The sequence below is a fragment of the Myxine glutinosa genome, chromosome 4 (assembly GCF_964187855.1).
Source record: "Myxine glutinosa chromosome 4, kmMyxGlut1.1, whole genome shotgun sequence".
In the NCBI taxonomy this organism is placed as follows: Eukaryota; Metazoa; Chordata; class Myxini; order Myxiniformes; family Myxinidae; genus Myxine; species Myxine glutinosa.
Genome location: NC_136264.1, coordinates 104,137,846 through 104,158,577, shown reverse-complemented (window position 1 = coordinate 104,158,577; position 20,732 = coordinate 104,137,846). Strand labels below are relative to the sequence as shown.

The window sequence follows — 20,732 nt, the reverse complement described above, 5'->3', positions numbered from 1 at the left end:
AAAAAATATGGGGGTGGAAAGAGGGAAGATGTCAATAAAGTGATTGAAACTTTATGAAGGGGAAAACAACAACCACCCAAAACAAAGTCGCCATAAAATTAACTAAATAAACAAATAAAGGGACAAATGCACAGAAAAGGCTTTGTGAGGTGCGGGGTGGATGTGCTCCATGGTACAGTGAGACTACAATGGTTTACTTACTGATCCTATGCCGGGACGCTGGAGACAGGGAAAGTACATCATATCGTACCGTCTGATGCTGGATTATCTACAATAGAAGAAAACAAAGCGACATCACAAACCCGCGAAACAACCGTGCAATGGGTCTTGGCTCGGTGCCAAGACAGGAACTAACATCCAAAGGTAATAACACTCAGCTTTCCACAGCACTTGGCAGGCTTCGATCAACATTCTGTCGATTCCATCCATTCATTACACCTCATGAAGGAAGCAAATAAGATTGGTGGCACATCGGTTTATACAATAGCTCAGTTTGTGGCATGAATGCCTTCAAGCTCTCTAGTCCTGGATTTGTTATCTTGTGGAATCAAATATGATTACAACTGTTATCCTGGTGCAGAGCCTGCAGGAGGTGCAGAATGTCTGACCACACAGCCGTTTGAAAGGATGTGAAGCCAGCTGCCACATTTCCATTCAAGCTAGAGACATTATAGATCACAGGGCACAACTCAAAAGGAGTAGGACAATGTGTCCCAAGATCAAAGCTAGATCCCTTGCTGAGAATAACTTTATTCGTAAAAGGAATGCGGATGATATTGAGGAGTCTATTGTACGAACGGGTTTGGTAAACAAATATAAGATGCGAAAATTGAGTAAACGAAGAGTAGATACGTCACAAGCATGATGGACCAAAAGGCCTCCAACATTTTCTTGCGTATTATAGGGCTAGATATTTGTTGGAAGGCAGTGCGGAAGGTATAATTTTTAATACCAATCTTATCAAATCGAATACAGTACAGTCATGAATGGCCTAACATACAGTGCATTCAGAGAGTATTCAGACCCCTTCACTTTTTTCACATTTTGTTATGTTGCAGCCTTATGCTGAAATCGTTTATATTCATTTTTCCCCTCATCAATCTACACTCAATACCCCATAATGACAAAAAGAAAACAGGATTTTTGAAAGTTTTGCAAATTTATTAAAAAGAAAAAACTTGAAATATCATATGGAGATTGACATAAGTATTCAGATCCTTTGCTATTACACTTGAAATTTAGCTCAGGTGCCTCCCATTTCTCTTGATCATCTTTGAGATGTGTCTACAGTCTACACCTTGATTGGAGTCCACCTATGGTAAATTCAATTGATTGGACATGATTTGGAAAGGCACACACCTGTCTATATAAGGTCTTCTCACAGCTGACAATGCATATCAGAGCAAAAACCAAGCCATGAGGTCGAATGAACTGCCTGCAGAGCTCAGAGACAGGATTGTGTCGAGGCACAGATCTGGGGAAGCCTACAAAAAAAATCTCTGCTGCATTGAAGGTTCCTAAGAGCACAGTGGCCTCCATAATTCTTAAATGGACGAAGTTTGGAACAACCAGGACTCTTCCGAGAGCTGGCCGCCCAGGCAAACTGAGCAATCGGGGGAGAAGGGCCTTGGTAAGAGAGGTGACCAAGAACCCGATGGTCACTCTGGCTGAGCTCCAGAGATCCTGTGTGGAGATGGGAGAAACTTCCAGAAGGACAACCATCACTGCAATACTCCACCGATCTGGGCTTTAAGGCAGAGTGGCCAGACGGAAGCCTCTCCTCAGTGAAAGACGCATGAAAGTCCGCTTGGAGTTTGCAAAAAAGCACCTAAAGGACTCTCAGAATGTGAGAAACAAGATTCTGTGGTCTGATAAAACCAAGATTGAATTGTTTGGCCTTAATTCTAAGCGTCGTGTCTGGAGGAAACCAGGCACCGCTCATCACCTGCCCAATACCATCCCAACGGTGAAGCATGGTGGTGGCAGCATCATGCTGTGGGGGTGTTTTTCAGCAGCAGGGACTGGGGGACTGGTCAGGGTTGAGGGAACAATGAACGGAGGCAAAGTACAGAGATATCCTTTATGAAAACCTGAAACAGAGCGCTCAGGACCTCAGACTGGGCCGAAGGTTCACCTTCCAACAGGGCAATGACCCTAAGCACACAGCCAAGACAACGCAGAAGTGGTTTAGGGACAACTCTGTGAAGGTCCTTGAGTGGCCCAGCCAGAGCCCTGACCTGAACCCAATCGACCATCTCTGGAGAGACCTGAAAATGGCTGACCACCGACGATCGCCATCCAACCTCACAGAGCTTGAGAGGATCTGCAGAGAGGAATGGCAGAAAATCCCCAAATCCAAGTGTGCAAAGCTTGTCGCGTCATACCCAAGAAGACTCGAGGCTGTAATCGCTGCCAAAGTTGCTTCAATTAAGTACTGAGTTTAGGGTCTGAATACTTATGTCAACGTGATATTTCAGTGTTTTCTTTTTAATAAATTTGCAAAACTTTCTAAAATCCTGTTTTCTCTTTGTCATTATGGGGTATTGAGTGTAGATTGATGAGGGAAAAAATGAATTTAAACGATTTCAGCATGAGGCTGCAACATAACAAAATGTGAAAAAAGTGAAGGGCTCTGAATACTTTCTGAATGCACTGTACATTGCAGGAAAACTGCTCTGCATAGACTTCAATTAATTACACATTCCAAGAGATGACCTCTAATGGGTGGGGGCGGAGATGACGTCACTTCCGCTTAGTAACGGTGTCACGTGCCCTAGAGCGATGAAAACAATCACGCCGCGCGCTTGCAGTGTGTGTGCTTTGTGCTTGCAGACTTGCGCAGGAAAGTGCTAGATTTTGTGTTGTTGCAACGCTTTAACTTACGAATTTCGTCACATACTACTGGCCACTTATATCAACATGTCTTACAACTATTTTGACAATCTTCCAAGCGAAGCTAAAGAGAGATACGAGACCAAATTATCGGCAATTGGCCTTGCAATTTGTCCATACCGGTTACCGGCAAGTGCGTGGATCAACGACCCGACGGCCTGGCCGGATGTTCAGTTCGCGGATGTGTACATGTACATCACGAGCACACCAGGTATGAAAGTACATCCGGGTACTTTCACCCTCTGACACCTGACAACCAAACGGCCGATGAAAGCAAACACGCGTAGCAATGCGTGCGTACATGTTTATACATGCGCGATACACACAACAGTTACTTACTTATATTTTCAGTAGCTGTGATGTAATGAAAATACTAACTGAAGTTAAAAGTAATAGTTTATATTTAAACTTACCCAGCCATGCAAGTGCAGTGGGCAGCTTGCACTACTCCGTCACTGTTTGTGGCTAGCCATGGGCGATGTGAGGGGTCATTAGCCCGCTGTGATGGATGTACATCAGCTTTCAAGATAATCAACCCTGTTGCAGACTTGACATGATGTACTGTCTGCACGAAGCCAGCAGTGAAGTACCGATGGGCCTCCAGTGACTTATAAGCATATTGCTGTAAGCTATAAGTTGTTGCTGTATAAGTTGTATAGCTGTTGCTATAAGCTGCCCGCCCACTGCACTTGCATGGCTGGGTAAGGTTAAATATAAACTATTACTTTTAACTTCAGTTAGTATTTTTATATCTTGTATTGTGTTTGAACCTCAATGAAATGACATTTGAAAGAGACAAATTTTCAACGAGGTTACAATCGATTGCCTTTTCGGGCCTGATGTCGTTGATCCACGCACTTGCCGGTAACCGGTACGGACAAATTGCAAGGCCAATTGCCAATAATTTGGTCTCGTATCTCTCTTTAGCTTCGCTTGGAAGATTGTCAAAATAGTTCTAAGACATGCTGATATAAGTGGCCAGTATTATGTGACGAAATTCGTAAGTTAAACCGTTGCAACAACACAAAATCTAGCACTTTCCTGCGCAAGTCTGCAAGCACAAAGCACACACAATGCAAGCGCACAGCGTGATTGTTTTCCTCACTCTAGGACACGTGACGCCGTTACTAAGCGGAAGTGACGTCACTCCGCCCCCACCCATACATACAGGGGTAAAGCGAGCAGGGGACGCACCTGCCAAATGGGACACTTACATTGACAAACACTGTAATGGATACAAGTCAAAAGTAAAAACAAAAAGTAAAATTGGACTATTTAAGGATTCTGCTTTAAATAACAAAATTGATGCATCACGAACACCATGCTGACATTCCAATTCATAACTGCCGACCGTGGCAGGTCACCAAAATAGTGTCAAGTTCAACGAAAGTAAAATATCGACTTGGATAAGAGTGCGGAAAAAGTGAGTGCTAAATGGTTGTAGACAAAAGCAGTTAAAATCATCCCATGTTTTATTTAAATTACCGATATGATGACAGAATGCCGATTTGTTTTCCTTCAACTCATACGCAGCCATAATAGCAGCAATGCATACCTAAAACACACACACACACACACACACACACACACACACACACACACACACACACACACACACACACACACACACACACACACACACACACACACACACACACACACACACACACACACACACACACACACACACACACACACACACACACACACACACACACAAGAATCAGACCGACAACATTGTCCCAAGAGTAGGTTTAATTCAGAATCGATCTCTAGCAATACCTGTAAGAAACCAACAAGCCACATATCAGTATACAGTAATCACAGAAGTAAGTTATGGTTTTGCAATTAGTACAAGCAAGCTTAGATCCTAGAGTAACACGCACCATCTGAGAATGCACTACATCACACAGAGTAAATGTCACAGGAATCATCGGAGCGCTGTTCAGTCCGAATTCATATAGGAGCCTCTCAGTGGACAAAGTTGGCATAACACCTGGGTTCAACCTGGACACAATTTCATTACACACACGATTGTTTTTTTTTTTTGCTTGTGTGTTTGTTTATGCATTCGGACCCTGCAGGAACCAGTGCAACCAAACTTTGTGTGGCCTCCTCTTTTATCCAGTGGAAGGTTGAGGGCTATGTTTGTTTAAAAAATAGAAGAAAAAAAAAATCAGACAATTGGCCTTCAGGCCTCACGGGTCTTGTGCTTATACACTGCCTGAATTTTTTTTCCCCCGGGAGCGATAGAGTAATTCGTTTTGTGAAGATCATATGTTGAGGTTGTATATATAATGATTTGTTGTCAACAACACAAATTTAATTATTATGATGTTTACACGTGCACCTGTTATTAAAAAGTAACATTTCCATGTTCCGACCTCGAATGACTATGTTGCTTACACACTGCCGTGACTGAGTAATATGTATTATGAAGATCATATGTTGAGGTCATAAATATGCAAACTAATAAGGGAAACTGTGTATTCCCTTGGTACATTTCTCCACTACCTCAAATCCTCCCAGTCTCTGTACAATCCATCTGTTGCTTTTTTTGTTTTTAAATTTTACTCCACCATGTCACGGAGATTGACACGCTAAGATGCCCGCCGGAGCACACTTCTGGTGGCTTCACTCGTGCTAACAAAGATTGCTCTCACACCAACTTGATGCGTATCCATGCCAATCTGACGGCAAGTCAATACATTAATGAGAACTTGTAGCAACACGTGTTGCCTACCCTTCATCAACATGGTACAGGGCTCATCATTATGCATGATAATGTCCAGACTGCTCTCTGGCCCATTTGAACAAGGAACGTTCTTGTCAATGCCAACATTAATGTCATGACACCCTGGCATGCCATCTCACCAGATTTAAATCCAAGTCAACCTCTCTGGGATATGATGGTTTGTCACATTTGGAACCGTGTCAAGACAGCTCATACCCTCAATAAGCTGGAACAGGAGCTGATTCAGGCATGGAATGCTATTCCCCAGACTCAGATTTGAGTGCCCATATGGTCAACGTGACCATGGTACAATGCAGTGATTGCTACTAGAGGTGGGCATACCCGGTATTGAGATTTCTACATCCTCGTTGGATCCCTACTTGAAAACATCTGGGACAATGCAGCATTACGTGATTAAGTCACAATGAAATGGACATGCAATTATTCAGAACAATATTCACACTAACCAACATTTATTTCAGTAGAACAAACTGGGACAGTAACATGAAGATTAAGATCAGGTTTTGTTGAAAAGATGTGTTTTGAGCAATGCTTTAGAAATTTGTAGACTGGCTGCTTGAGGGATGTGTAGAGCGAGTGAATTCCAGTGAGTTGGAGCTGCTACCTTAAATGCTCGGTCACCACAATAGTGAGTTGAGACTTTTGGAACACTGATAAGGGATTTCGCTGTAGATCTCAACATGCATACTAGCACATAAGGGCTGATCATGTCCATTATGTAGGCCGGGCTCATGGTGTTTTGTGCTTTATAGGTGAGTAGAAGGATCTTGAAAACGTCTATTTTCAATGGAAAGTCAGTGGGGGTTTTTTCAGGTTTGAAAGATATGTTGGCTTCTTGGAACTTTCTCAATAATCTGAGCAGCAGTGTTTAGTACACGTTGTCGATGATGGACGTCAGGTTGTGGCAGCCAATAACGCAGAGTGGTATCAACATCATTGCACTGCTAATAACTTTGATGATAAGTTAATGATTTCCATCTTACAATCATTTAATGTAAATTAAATTACATGAAATAAATGTAAATGTAAATTAAATACAATGGTTGGTTAAATACAATGGTTAAATACAATGGTAAATTAAACACAAATTGTAAATTAATTTACAATGTAAATGTAAATTAAATGCAAATGGTTGCATTTAATGCAACCCTGGTGTTGGGCTAGCGGCTAGGGTGCCGGCTTAGGATCCTAGGATCCTGGGTTCGAATCCCAGTCATCACTGAATTAATGCCAGGGGGGTTGACTCAGCCTGTCATCCTTCCGAGGTCAGCTAATTGAGTACCAGTTCACTGGTAATTCCCTGTTTGTCGTTAAAGGCGGCAAAAAGGGTTGGCATCAGGAAGGGATCCGGCCGTAAAACATTGCTTCAAAAAGGGGACCAAAAAACAACAACAACCACGGTTCCCGAAAAAGGCCAACCCCCGCTTTGCAGGGAAGAATAGCCTCGAAAGGTTTTTTTTTTTTTTTAAATCATTTAATGTAAGTTTGTTTTCAGTCGCCCAAAGCTTATATATAGTCTACTTGCCAGCAATGTGAACCCGGAAATGCTGAGTACCCCAAAGTTTTAAGTTAGAAATGTACAGTATGGGTCCCCAGCACTTAGAAACTGCCGGATGCTAACTTGCATATGTTGGGCAATTAGCAAAATTAGCATTAATAGCATTAACCCTATCAAACATAGGCCTGGGACACTGAAATTTCTGTTTCGCTCTATTGCTCCACTTTTATTCACAGGTATTAGAGGTAACAAAGGCAAGTACCATACCAAACTAGAATAAATATGACTATGGGTAAATAATATCCTCAAAATTAAAACACAAGTATACCCAAAATTATCAGAGCTGAAAAATATGTGCACTAGTTACACAACATAAAACTTCCATCAAGAAAGAGCGTCTTGCACTTCTACTACTCTGCACTGTTATAAAGCATATCCTCATCATAAAACTCATCCTCATCGTCTTCATCTTCTTCTCCTGACTCTACATTCTTGTCATATTGCTCTTCTTGCTGTGAGTGTGTGAGTGTTGCAACATGTACTATCAGAGCCTTTGCAGAAGCAGTAGCTGGTACAGGCCAGGCCTGCAGCTACGCAGCTGCACTTTGCTGTTAAACAGGGCTTCAACCCAGCTTTGTAGCTACAGCTGATCATTTCCAACACGGCAGGAGGAGCAACGGGGCATGCATCCAGGATGGGCATGATGACTTCCTCTCCCTTCTCGCCTTCCTTCTTATTCCATCCAAACTCTGTTATGTCCACAGCTGGTGGGTCAGGGCAGTCTGCTGCTTTCCAAAGCAGCACCTGTAGATGGGCACGCCGTCCATGGAGGAGAGCGTTGCGCTCTGTAGGAGGCAGTGTCTTCAGTGCTGGGGGGGTTTTGCGCTTTCGGTAGATGTCATATCTGGCGACGTTCAGAGATGCCGACTCCCTCTCGTTGTACAGAGCCAGGAAGAAACCACTCACTGCCTCTGTAATCTGTAAATCAGTAGCTCCCTCCTCTCCGATGAAGTGAAGCAGGTCACCAGGTACTACTCTCATGGCCTTGAGTGCGGACACCTTCCCTTTCCCCGCGGGATAGGAGGTGGTGTCACATCCGGAGAGAGCATGCATAGCCAGGATGGAGCGACACTGCTCACTGAGATTCTCTACTGTCGAATTGATGTTGAGAATAGTGCCATCCCATCTCTCCATCTGCAGTTTACATGTGATACCCACCTTCCAACACCAATAGACCATGAGTACGAAAACATCAGTGTCGTCGCTGAGAATGCGGACAGTTTCAGCTCCGCGACTGGCTGCATACAACATGTATGAGATGAGGGAGACGTCAGCCTCGTCATGAGTGACAATACTGTCTGCTTTGCTGACCATCTTTTTTTTCTTTCTTTTTTTTGTATACTGAATCGAGGCTCGTGAAAGAGCTAACATTTATTTCACAAACAAATCAACCAGACAAACAAAACACACAAAAAGAGGGAGCGGAAGACAAGATGGGGAGAGAAGGGGAAGCACACAACCACAACATTTGAGAGCAGAGAGAAGTGTGGGAAGGAGAGGGCTTGGGGGCAGGAGGCGTGGGAGGGGGAGGGCGGGGGGGGGGGAGGTATAAAACACAAGGGGACCGAAATTAGCGGGGGTAGAAAAGATCAAGGTTTTGGATGGGGGAGGATAAGAGATAGTGGTGAACAGCTGTTTTAAAGACCTGGAGGGTGCAGTGGGATTGAAGAGAGTGAGGGAGTTTGTTCCAGAGGCGGGAGAAAAGAGGAATGAAGGAGTGAAGGTGAGCAGAAAGTCTTGATTTTGGCAGTTTAACCATAAGAGGGTTGCAGGCAGATCTTGTGCGACCTGTAGGAATATTTGGGGGACACAGCCCAGAGAGGGCTGGGGGGGCAAGGCCAGAGAGGAGACGGTAGAAGACGGAAAGACCACCAACCTGCCTGCGGTGAGTGAGTGAAAGGCCCTTGGAGTTAGCTTCATCGCGGGAGATTCCAATGATTCTGAACGCTTTGGTTTCAACAGCGTGCAGACGGGCTAGGTGTGAGGCAGGAGCACCAGACCAGAGGGGAGAGCAGTATTCCATAGAGCTGCGGATGAAAGCCTTGTATGTGGTGAGGAGCTCAGGTGTGCCAAGGAAGGACTTCGCACGACGGAGGATGCCCAGTCGGCGACTGGCTTTGGAGGCCAGATTTGAAATGTGGTTTTCCCAGGAAAGATCATGGCAAATAGTGAGACCCAAAAGCTTGAGTGACAGAACTTCTTGGAGAGGATTGTTCAGAAAGTGGTTGGGAGGGATTTCCAGTCGGTCTTTTCGGAGAGACATCGTAAGAGTGTGAATTTATCAGGATTGAAAGACATGTTCCATTTGTTTGCCCAGTCTGTGATTTTGTCCAGGTCTGCAGAGAGTGAGGAGGCTGCAGACTGCCGATCTGAGGGATGAGGGATGGAGCGACAGAGAGTAGAGTCGTCAGCAAAGAGATAGAGAGGATTTTCAAGAGAGTCAGAGAGATCATTGATGAAGACCAGAAAAAGCACAGGGCCCAGAACACTACCTTGGGGAACTCCAGCCTGAACAGGAAGAGGAGATGAGAGAAACCCATTCAGGGCCACACGTTGACTACGACCAGAGAGGAAGTCCGCCAGCCATGCATGGAGATTTCCATGGATACCAAAGGAGGAGAGTTTGGTGAGCAGAGCAGGGTGCCAGACCGTATCGAAGGCACGTGAAATGTCAAGGGAGACGGCTCTAATTTCCTGTTTGGCGTTGAGGACCTCCATCCATTGTTGAGAAAGCAGAAGCAGCATGTCCAGAGTAGAGTGACCAGGTCTGAAACCAAATTGATGATCAGAGATCAAGCCATTGGAGAAGAGGAAAGATTTCATATCTGAAGCAATGATGGATTCCATGACTTTGCTGATAATTGGGAGAAGGCTGATTGGTCTGTAGTTGCTGGGATCTGTTTTTGCACCTTTTTTGTGCAAAGCGGTGATGTTGGCTGATTTCCAAGCAGATGGCAGATGACCTTGAGCAAAAGAGAGGGTGAAGAGAACAGAAAGAGGGAGTGAAAGAGCAGAAGAACATGATTTTAGGACCCGTGGGCTGATGCCGTCAGGACCAGTTGCAGAATCAGAGTCGAGGGTTGACAGAAACTTTTCCACCTTGTCAGGAGGAAAGGACACAGAGTCCAGGAGCAGCTGGGTACGACTGGGTACGGTGGGTACAGAGAGGGATGGGTTTGGGACACAAGATTTAGAGGCAAACACAGAGTTGAGGCATTCAGCTTTTTCACGTGCGGAGTCAGCCGTTAAGCCGTTTGAGGTGAAGGAGGGGATGGAGGGGGAACAAACACCAGAAACAGATTTGACCAGACGCCACCAGGATTTGGAAGAGGGAGACAGATAAGAGAGTTCGGTCTTGAGAACGGTGAGATATTGTTTCCTGGCTCTCCTGAGGGTGGACACACACTTGTTTCGGGCTTTGTGAAAGGAAATGAGATTTCCTTCCGTTGGATTTGCTTTCCAGGAGACGAAAGCAAGTTGTTTCAGGGCAACAGCCTCACCACAAGATTCCGTGTACCATGGACGGGAGGAAGGGTATGACAACTGAAGACGAGATGAGATAAATCTGTGCATGAGAGAGAGCAATTTACTTTGAAAGAATTCCCAGGATGAGTTGATGTCAGAGGCGGTAGAGATGGGAGACCAGTCCAGATGATTGATGGCTGCTTGAAGACCGTGCCAGTTGGCCTGAGTGAAATGCCAGACTCGTCGACGCTGAGGAGGCTCTCTGAGAATGGTCAGAGAGATGTCCACTTTGACAAGCACATGATCAGATGAGCCGATTGGAGCAGAAGAAGAGCAGCAGACATTTTCAGGGAAGTTTGTCATAACCAAATCCAGAAGAGAAGATGCTCCGTTGACTGAGATCCAGGTCGGGAAATTGACAGATTGTGTCAGTCCCAGTGAGTCGCAGAAGTCCTTTACTGAAGAGCCATGGCTGGTGAGAGAGGTACCCACACCCAGCCAACTGGCATGGTGACAATTGAAATCACCACATCTGAGGAAGAGAGAGTTGGGATGGGTAGTTAGAAGTTGGTCCATATTATCAGACAGTGAGATGTAGATGGAGTCATCGCTGTTTGGTGGACGGTACAACACACATATGAACAAAAGGTGGGAGCGAAGGGGAAGCCGTAGCCAAAGGTATTCCTGGGGGTGAGGTGGAGAGAGGGCAGTGGAGGGCGAGTGAGGAAGAGAGTTTTTTATAAAGATAGCAACCCCACCTCCAGGACGAGGCTCAGGTCTATCATACCGGAGGAGGGAGTAACCTGGGAGAGATACCAAGGCATCAGAGACATCATGAAGGAGGAAAGTTTCTGTTAAGCAGATCACATCTGGTTTGTCAGAAGCAACCTGTATGGAGAGGTGAGTCAAGTTTGAGCGAAGGCCCCGGATGTTTGAGGTCCATACCATTAATGAAGAGGAAGGGGGAGCATCGGGTCCAGAACAGGGGGGGGGGAGGGGGGGGTAAGATGTGGAAGAGGAGGAAGAGGTAGGGAGAGCTGTTGAAGGTGTGTCAGAGATTTCAGAGATTTCAGAATAGCTTGGAGAAAGGGAAGAATGGGGCGGACAAAAGGTTTGATGGAGATTGGGTGAGGCACAGTGAGGTGTTATTTGAGGAGGGGGAAGAGCGAGGCAGAAGGTTGGGGGAGATGAAGGTGAAAGTTGGAAGGGGGAAGAAGCAGGGAGGATGCTTTGAGGAGGAGGGGTGAGAGGGGAGTCTAGGAGGGCAGGAGCGAGGGAGAGTCTCGGAGGGGAGGGGTGTGGGGGGAGTTTAGGAGGGAGGGGAGGGGTGTGGGGGGAGTTTAGGAGGGAGGGGAGGGAAGGGGCAAGGGGGGAGATTTGAAAGGGATGGGTGATGGGGAGGATTTGGAGGGGAGGGGTGAGATTGGATTTTGAAAAGTGTACGATTCATGGGAAACGAACATTTTTTGCAAAATGAGTTTGAGACCTTCGAGTCAAAAATACGTTTGAGGACACTGGAGGAGGGGTGGAGTTCTGGATAGTTTAGGGAATGTAGAAAGGAGGAACTGTAAGAGATGGTATTATATATTTTTTTTGGAATGAATATATTTGGTGAGCAAGACGAAAGCATCCTTTTGTAGGAAAAGAAGAAAAGGGTGTTATAATATATGAGAGAAAATAGTTGTTCAGGGGAGAGATTATACATTTGTAATCGCGTGATCGCGAACGAAGAACGAACGAACAAAAAGAACAACAAATAAACGAATAAGACCTGGGAAGGAAAATTTTTGGGGGTTTTTTTTTTTTTTTGTGAGTAGAGATATTAAACAAGGAGGTATGGGGTGAACGACTGGGACGAAACAGAGAACGAAAATAATTTCAGCGCATTCGACGAATCGCTGAGAGAAAAACAAAACCACAAGGACGGAGACGGTACGGTAGCCAAGCCTACGAGTACTAGGCCACAGAATACTCGATACGCATTAACCGAAGATTGTGTATACATGTACGAAAAATTAAAAATCTTGATGTGATCTCCTATGCTGTGTGTGCACAGGAGCTCACCCAGTCTCCGTTTGTTTGTCTTGTTCTTCATCACTTTGTCGCGGCTAGGTAGAGGGGTTGTCAGTGAGAGTCCGTACTCTGTTGAGCTCTCCCCAGCTCTTCTCTGCCTCTCGTGGTCTTTGGCAGAGACTTGCTCATACCGGTCAAAGATGACAAATGTTTCGGTGATGTAGCGATTAAGACGGCGCCCCATGCTGGCTGCGAGGTCAGCCACAGTGCCCGACGATGGCCACACCACGTGGTAGATGAGCTGCGATGCATCAACGAGTACAACATGTGGTGGGTGGGGATTGGGGGCAAGGATTCCAAGACGCTGGACGATCACAGACTTGTTACCCTTCCTGAGGCATCCATACTCATCGATGATGGATGCAGGGACCGGGCCGAGCTCGTAGTCAAAGAGGGCAGAGAGCTCCATTCTTCTCTTGCTCCCCACCACCAGCAGCCGAGCAAACAATGCCTCAAGGTCACATATGATCTTCGCATTGACCTTCACTCTTTTTTTGGTGAATGTCATTGTCACCACCTTATTTGAGATGGGCGCATGAAATCTCTCAGGAAGTGATGAAGAGAACAGTGTGCTCATGTCCTGTCCGATCTTCAATGCATCTTGCACATTCACCTTTTCATCTGCCACCTGGCCATTTATGATATGGTGGAGGGTCGCGGTCTCTATGGTGAGTGGATGGGAGTTTTCCTGTAGCACTCTCAGGATTTTAGCCCGGTCCTCCGCGTCCAATTCCCGCCGTCCTTTACACTCTTCTTTGTGTCTGTTGGGCTTCATTGTCTTATCCGGTGCTTCAGCATCGTCGTAAATCTCATCCAATGACTTGGAGAGATAGGAGCAGATGCCGAAAGATTGGATCCACACGGCGACCTGCTCAGGGTTGGTGGAGATGCCCTTCATGCCTCCTACTCCCTTCCCTTGCTTGATGCATGTCTGCTCCCCAAACATGTCTCCACTCACGGCTTTTACATCCCTTTTTTCACATGAAATTTTGATCGCAGGAAATTTTTTATAAGAACACTCACGGAAAGCATATCTGTCTAAGTGTATTATGTCCAAATTTCATACAGATCCTTCAAATAGTTTGCTAACACGAAGCATTCAAACGGAGCAATAGAGCGAAACAGAAATTTCAGTGTCCCAGGCCTATGTTTGATAGGGTTAATGCTATTAATGCTAATTTTGCTAATTGCCTAACATATGCAAGTTAGCATCCGGCAGTTTCTAAGTGCTGGGGACCCACACTGTACATTTCTAACTTAAAACGTTGGGGTACTCAACATTTCCGGGTTCATAAGAGGGCTCTATAGGCTTGGCAAGTAGACTATTAACATCAGCGATGCATGAATTGAGGCGATCCAGTGAAGCCTCACGTTCAGATGGTTTAAACAGAATACATAGCTGTGTTCAATCTGCGTAAACCATTGATTGTATGTCATGAGCAGTTATGATATCAGCAAGCAGTTATGATGTTCATAACCAGGCACTTATGAGTTATTGTTACAGATTCGGCCCTAATGATTGTTGTTATGATTATTGTTGTTGGTTCGAAGTATTCTGGTGATTGTGGTTGAAGGGAAAGGGTTATTATAGTTAAAAGATTTAAAAGCGCTCCTGGTAAAATGTGGCCGGAAATCCGGATCGTGACCGGAAGAGGTGGAGCGAGAGGAAGAAGAGGCGGGAGGAGATCGTGAAGAGACGTGGTTGTTTTAGCTCCGGACCGAGCGGTCGACGTACAGTGCGAGTGAACTTTGCGTCCTTGAAGGGAAGTTCGGGCGATAAGAGACATCACCGGAGTGCGTGGAGCCTGTGTCGTCGGGGATCCTCATTGAGGTTCCGGAGCATCCTGGCCTAAAAGACCGGGTTCGAGAAAAAGCCATCCGCCATCTTCGCCACGCGAGCAACCTGCAGTGAACCGGGTTTGGTCGTGTCGGCTGGGCATTATTCCCCGGTGGTTTGCTGGGGACGGCTGTGCCAGAAAGGGCACGTGAGAATTATACGGAGGCTCGCGGATTGAACCGCAAAAGTTGTACGTCGGAGCGCGTCTTTGTGAGGTTCCTTTCCACCGCTGTATTGCTGGGGGCTGAACAACGTGAGCTCGGGGTCGTCTCAATCACCTACGCCTCCAATTGACTTTGATCGGGCCTTGACTCCCCGATCGCGGGAGCGCACAGAGACATTGGGACTTCGCCTTGGAGGGGTGCAGAGACATTGGGGAGGTGCCGTGAGTTTGGGGTTAAGGGGCTTGATATTGCCCCATTGTTGTATGGCTCTTTTTTGTGTGATTTCTAATATATTATTGTTTGTTCATAACCAGGTGTGGTTGCATTATTGATTTGACTTTCATTTGCTGGTTTCATTGAGGATTCGACCGGGATTCGAACCCAGGATCCTAGGATCCTAGGGTGCTGGCTTAGGATCCTCGGATCCTGGGTTCGAATCCCGGTCGATCGCTGAATTAACGCCAGGGGGGTTGACTCAGCCTGTCATCCTTCCGAGGTCGGCTAATTGAGTACCAGTTCACTGGTAATTCCCTGTTTGTTGTTAAAGGCGGCAAAAAGGGTTGGCGTCAGGAAGAGCATCCGGCCGTAAAACATTGCTTCAAAAAGGGGACCAAAAAACAACAACAACCACGGTTCCCGAAAAAGGCCAACCCCCGCTTTGGGGGGAAAATGGCCTCTAAAGGTGGTTATATTTTTATATATTATTGAGAGTTTCATTATTTGCTTGATTTCAACCAAGGATAACACATCTTTCTGCCGGGGACCCTCGCGGTGTTCGGAGGTCTACCGAGACCAGAGGTAGGGGGAGGACCCTGTAACATTATGATATCAGCAACTACATCGTGAAAATAATCAGTACATCATGAAAAATAACCGACCAGCTTAAATTAAAATAATCGGCTCCATAACCGACCCTTGGGCTACACCACAGATGTCATGGTATATATCCGATTTGATCTCCTCGATTGTAATGACATGTGTTATATTCGCCAAATAGGAGGAAAACCACGGTAGAACCTTGCCAGTGACACCAAAACGCTTGGATAGTCTTTGCAGAAATATCCTATGGTCTATTGCATCGAATGCTGCACTAAAGGACAGCTTCCTTGTGGCCATCTAGTGCTAACAGTAAGTCACTCTGCACCTTGATGAGGGCTGTCTGAACAGAATGATATGCTCTATATGCCGACTGCATCCAGGGCAATAAATTGTTGGCAGTAAAATACTCGAATTGAGCAGCAGCTGTCCTTTCAACTAACTTTGTTATATAGCTAAGATTATATATTTGGCGATAGCTACTGAGCTCCTCATATGAGGCTGTTCTTCTTCAGTCAAGGGGTCACAAGGGCGTGCTTCATTGAAACAGAGAATTCCCGTCTGTAGACCAGTGTTGATTATCCTCGTAAATGCAGGTAGTAGAACACTAATGCATTTTCCAAAACTGACATTGGTAAGAGGTCAAGCTCACAATATGAGGTAGACGCAGCCTTGATGATGTTGATAACTTTGTCTTCTGTGACAGTATCAAACTCCTCCATGGATAATTCACAACTTCAACTAACAAGTTTTCATTTACTTGCTGACTGAGCTTGTCTCGTTAAAGTTGGATCTTCTGTTTGAAGTAATCAGTAAAGGAGTTAAGTAAATGCCTAAAAAACTTAAATGTGCACTTTAGAAAAAGCACCCGATGAAAAAAAAAAATGTTTCAACATGACAACACTAGACCTCACACTGTGCCAGTCGAGTCACACTCCATACCTGACACAGCAATTGCTTTTTCATACACTGCCTGGTCACAAATCACCACCAGTTAAGGCTTTTGCTCTTCTGCATTGTTTCAATCATCAATCATGTTAAGTCTTTCTACTGACCTCTGCATCAATATATACAGTGCCTTCAGAAAGTATTCACACCCCTAGACTGTTTTCACATGTTGTTGCCTTACAGCATGAATTTGAAATTGATTAAATCGAGATGTTTTGTCACCGATCTACAAATAATACACCACAATGTCAAAATCAAAGATGGCCACCGTACAACCCCCGTGGTGCTGTTTGTATTGATGGAAATATCTGAAATTGGTTACCAGACACCCTGAGGAGTATAAAAACATGTCGTTAAATTTTCCGAGGGGTGCACGGTGGGGTTTGGGGGTGGGGTGGGTGTTTCAGGGGTCCAACTACCAACCAGACTAGTAACGTGACTATCGGGCGCAAACATTGAGTGGCTGGCAACCATGAGTCACTGTGCAACCCCTAAAAATGTATGTATTCAAATAATATTTCACAGGCAGAAGTTTTACCTCAATACCAAAGAAATTAAAGGTCAAGAGTAAAACAATTCAATTTTTTTTATTTTTTATTTTGCCTGATGTAGCTAAGAACCACCCTAATTAACATGTTTAGAAAAGATCATGGTTTTGAAAGGGGTATGATTTGAGATGGTGGTGAAAAGCTGTTTTGAAGACCCGGAGTGAAGAATGAGATTGAAAAGAAAATTCCTTGACATCTTATTATTTATTTTCTTAGCAAGACAAATAGTCAATATAATGTTGTAATAAAGGAAAAAGTTCCTGATGCAATTTCCATTATCCAATTTGCAAAAGATATGAAGAAATCGAAGGAATTTAACTTAACACAGTCTCAATTTCATCAGTTAAGAGAAGCTATTACGAAAGCCAGGTCTGAGTGTTCTCAAAAATAAGTTAACTTGTCAATTAAGGAATGAAAACATTCACTCTTGGAACACTAAATACGAATGGTGGGGGTGCAAATCCCATCCACTAGATGTATGTGAAAAGCCTGTTCCAACGTAAGGATGTCGACGTTATTCTATTGCAAGAAACTCACATTAGCGAGAAAGTAAAACACCACTGGTGTAATGTATTCAAAGGACAGTGCTTTTTTAGTAACATGTCCTCTGTGTCTGCTGGTGTTGGGTTTTTCTTAAAGCAGAGTCCTCACCTGATTCTTGTCTCTTTCAAAAGGTGATAAAGGGGCAATTTATTTCTCTGGAACTAATATTTAACAACTTCAAATTCACCATATTTCACCTGTAGTGTAAGTACCGAGCATAAGGCCCTCTTCTCTTCCATGATTGATCACTTTAAATCATCACTTCTCTTCCCATCTCTCCTTCCCCCAACCCCACCCCTACACCCTCATCCCCTTACCTCTTTACAGTGCACCCAAACACACAAACAACACGCTTCACATTACACACAAGGTATATATCCACAATCATCGTATTAAGTACGAACAACATAGTGGGACTGAAGCTACAAGTAACAACACAAAGTAGCGCTAGGTAACAACAAGCACAAGATGGGGCAGCAGGAATAAGGATCTGCAGATCTGCCATCGACTCCGACAAGGAGCCAGGAGCACAGCCAATAAGAACCACCTGGCAACATCAGCGTGCCAATCAGGAGGCTGCACGGAGAGCTACCCGTCCCCAGACCACACCTCTGTGAAGAGCTTTAAAAGTCCAGGCATTCCAGAGCTTGGGGCTCTGTTGCGCCCAGGGAATCTCAAGAGCCAGAGAAGTCATCAAAGAATGACCCGGATGAACGCGAACATCTGCGCGGACAGGTTCTGCTTGAAGGGAACGAGCGAGTCACGGCAGTTGTGCTAACAAGCTGCGGAGCTCTATTCCCTGGACGAACAGGCTAATACACACCGATTCACACAATCTTTCTCTTTGTCTATTCGTTCACAAGGAATGTACTGAGTAATGAGTATTCAACAATTACATCCCTTGACCCATTCCGGACGGGGTCACCGATTCACATCGACGATTTCCTCGCCACATTACAAAGCATTCGCCGCATTTCTCCCCACAAGACATATTACACCATCACCCTCACTTCTTTCTTCCCCCCTCCCCTTTTCACATTGAGACCACACGAGGCAGTAGGTCTACATCGGGTGAGCGAGGGGTCACCAATGAGCCTCGCCTTCTTTATCTCTCTCTATCACCCTTGCTTGTATAATTTCCTGGAATGAATTAGGTGCCTATGTCTGTGCTTTTATAATAATAATAACAATAATAATGCATTTATTTTATACTAGGGCATGCCCGTACGTGGGTGCCCGTTCCTTGCCAAAAAAAAAAAATAACGCTACCCGTACGCTCTACCCCGCCCGTACGCCCGTAAACAAAAAAAACAACGCTCTTCGCTTCCGCCCTTCGCTCTGACTGAATTGGGAGAAATAATGCGCATAAGAAATCGAGAAATTATTATTTTCTCCGGAAGAAATCGAATTACGAACCGTAATGGCGCACGCGCTCGGCTCGGCTCGCTCTCACATCGGCCACGCCTACGCAATAACGCGTTCTGTGATTGGCTGCCGGAAGTGCAGTCTTCACTGTCCGGAAGGTCGCAAATCGCAGTTACGATGAATCGCAAATTAGTTTTAATTAGTTTTAAAACATAGTTTAACGGCAACATAGTTTTCCAACGTGAAATAAATGAATACGCTCTCAAATGTGCCGTCCGAGGCAGAGTCTGTTCGGCACGTTCGGCACACGTGATAGCTCGCTGCTCTCTGATTGGTTGAATCGTTTTTTGGACATAGCTCGGTAACTACTTGTCCGATTAATTTCAAACCTTGAAAAGGCACATCCTCGGGTCCCCAGCAATATACCTGGCAAGTTTCAAGTATATCGGACCCGTGGTTGTCGAGAAACAGCGGTCACAGACAAACAAACAAACACACACACAGACACACAGACACACAGACACACACACACACACACACACACACACACACACACACACACAGAGATTGCTGGAATTATAGATAGATAGCGCTTTTCAGGAAGCCCAAAGACGCTTAGAGTACAAAACATAATGCATAGCAAAACATAAAAACAATTGCAAAAAAGAAGAATCAATAGGGAAATATTCAAAGCACAAAGGAGGGAGAAGGAGAGGAGATAGTCAGGGGTTAGATGCTGCGGGTTAAATGTTGAATGCAGTGTTGAACAGGTGGGTCTTGAGTGATGTTTTGAATGTGGTGAGTGAGGAGGAGTCTCTGATGGTGTGAGGTAGTGAGTTCCAGAGGGTGGGAGCAGCGATGGAGAAGGCCCTGTCCCCCCAGGATCTGAATTTGGTCCGGATGGGGGGGGGGGGGGGGGGGTCAGGAAGTTGGTACCAGCAGAGCGGAGGTTGCGGGTGGGAGTGCGTCTGGAGAGGAGGTCAGCCAGATAGGATGGGGCCAGGTTATGGAGGGCTTTGTAGGTCAAGAGGAGGATTTTGTACTGGATTCTCTGGGAGATGGGGAGCCAGTGAAGCTTGTAAAAGACGGGGGTGATGTGGTCACGGGTCCGGGAATGGGTGAGTAGACGGGCAGCGGAGTTCTGAATGTATTGGAGTTTATTGATGATTATTGAGGGTGAACCAAAGAGGCGGCTATTGCAGTAGTCCAGACGGGAAGTGATGAAGGCGTGGATGAGGGTTTCTGCAGCCCCGGAGGAGAGGGATGGACGGAGACGGGCGATGTTTTTCAGGTGAAAGAAGGCTGTCTTTGTGATCTGTTTAGTGTATTTGTCGAAGGAGAGGGTTTGGTCAAAGATGATGCCAAGATTCCGGATGTGAGGGGAGGTGGATACTGGGATACCGTCGATGTTGAGGGCAAAGTTATGGGTGGATTTTATGAGCGTTTTTGGGCCAATGATGATTATTTCAGATTTACCATAGTTAAGTTTGAGGAAGTTGATTTGAAGCCAGGATTTTATTTCAGTGATGCAGTTTGTCAGGATAGAGTGGGTGGCGGTGGAGATGGACTTGGTGGAGATGAAAAGCTGGATGTCATCGGCGAAGCAGTGGAATTGGAGACCATGACGGCGGATTAAGTGACCGAGGGGGGACAGGTAAAGGATGAAGAGGAGGGGGCCAAGAACTGAACCTTGGGGGACACCTTGGGGGAGGGGAGCAGTGGGGGATTTGCAGTTATTGATGGAGATGAACTGGCGTCTGTCAGAGAG

General features: G+C 45.5%; 1 protein-coding gene across 1 annotated transcript in view; it reads right to left on the bottom strand.

Moving 5' to 3' along the window:
- Nucleotides 1–20,732, bottom strand: part of CTDNEP1 (CTD nuclear envelope phosphatase 1) — a 73,817-nt gene that overhangs the window by 22,170 nt on the left and 30,915 nt on the right. Inside the window, exon 2 of the mRNA XM_068113072.2 lies at nucleotides 202–268. Coding sequence (XP_067969173.1) covers nucleotides 202–268 — 67 coding nt within the window. The remainder of the gene's footprint in view (nucleotides 1–201; nucleotides 269–20,732) is intronic.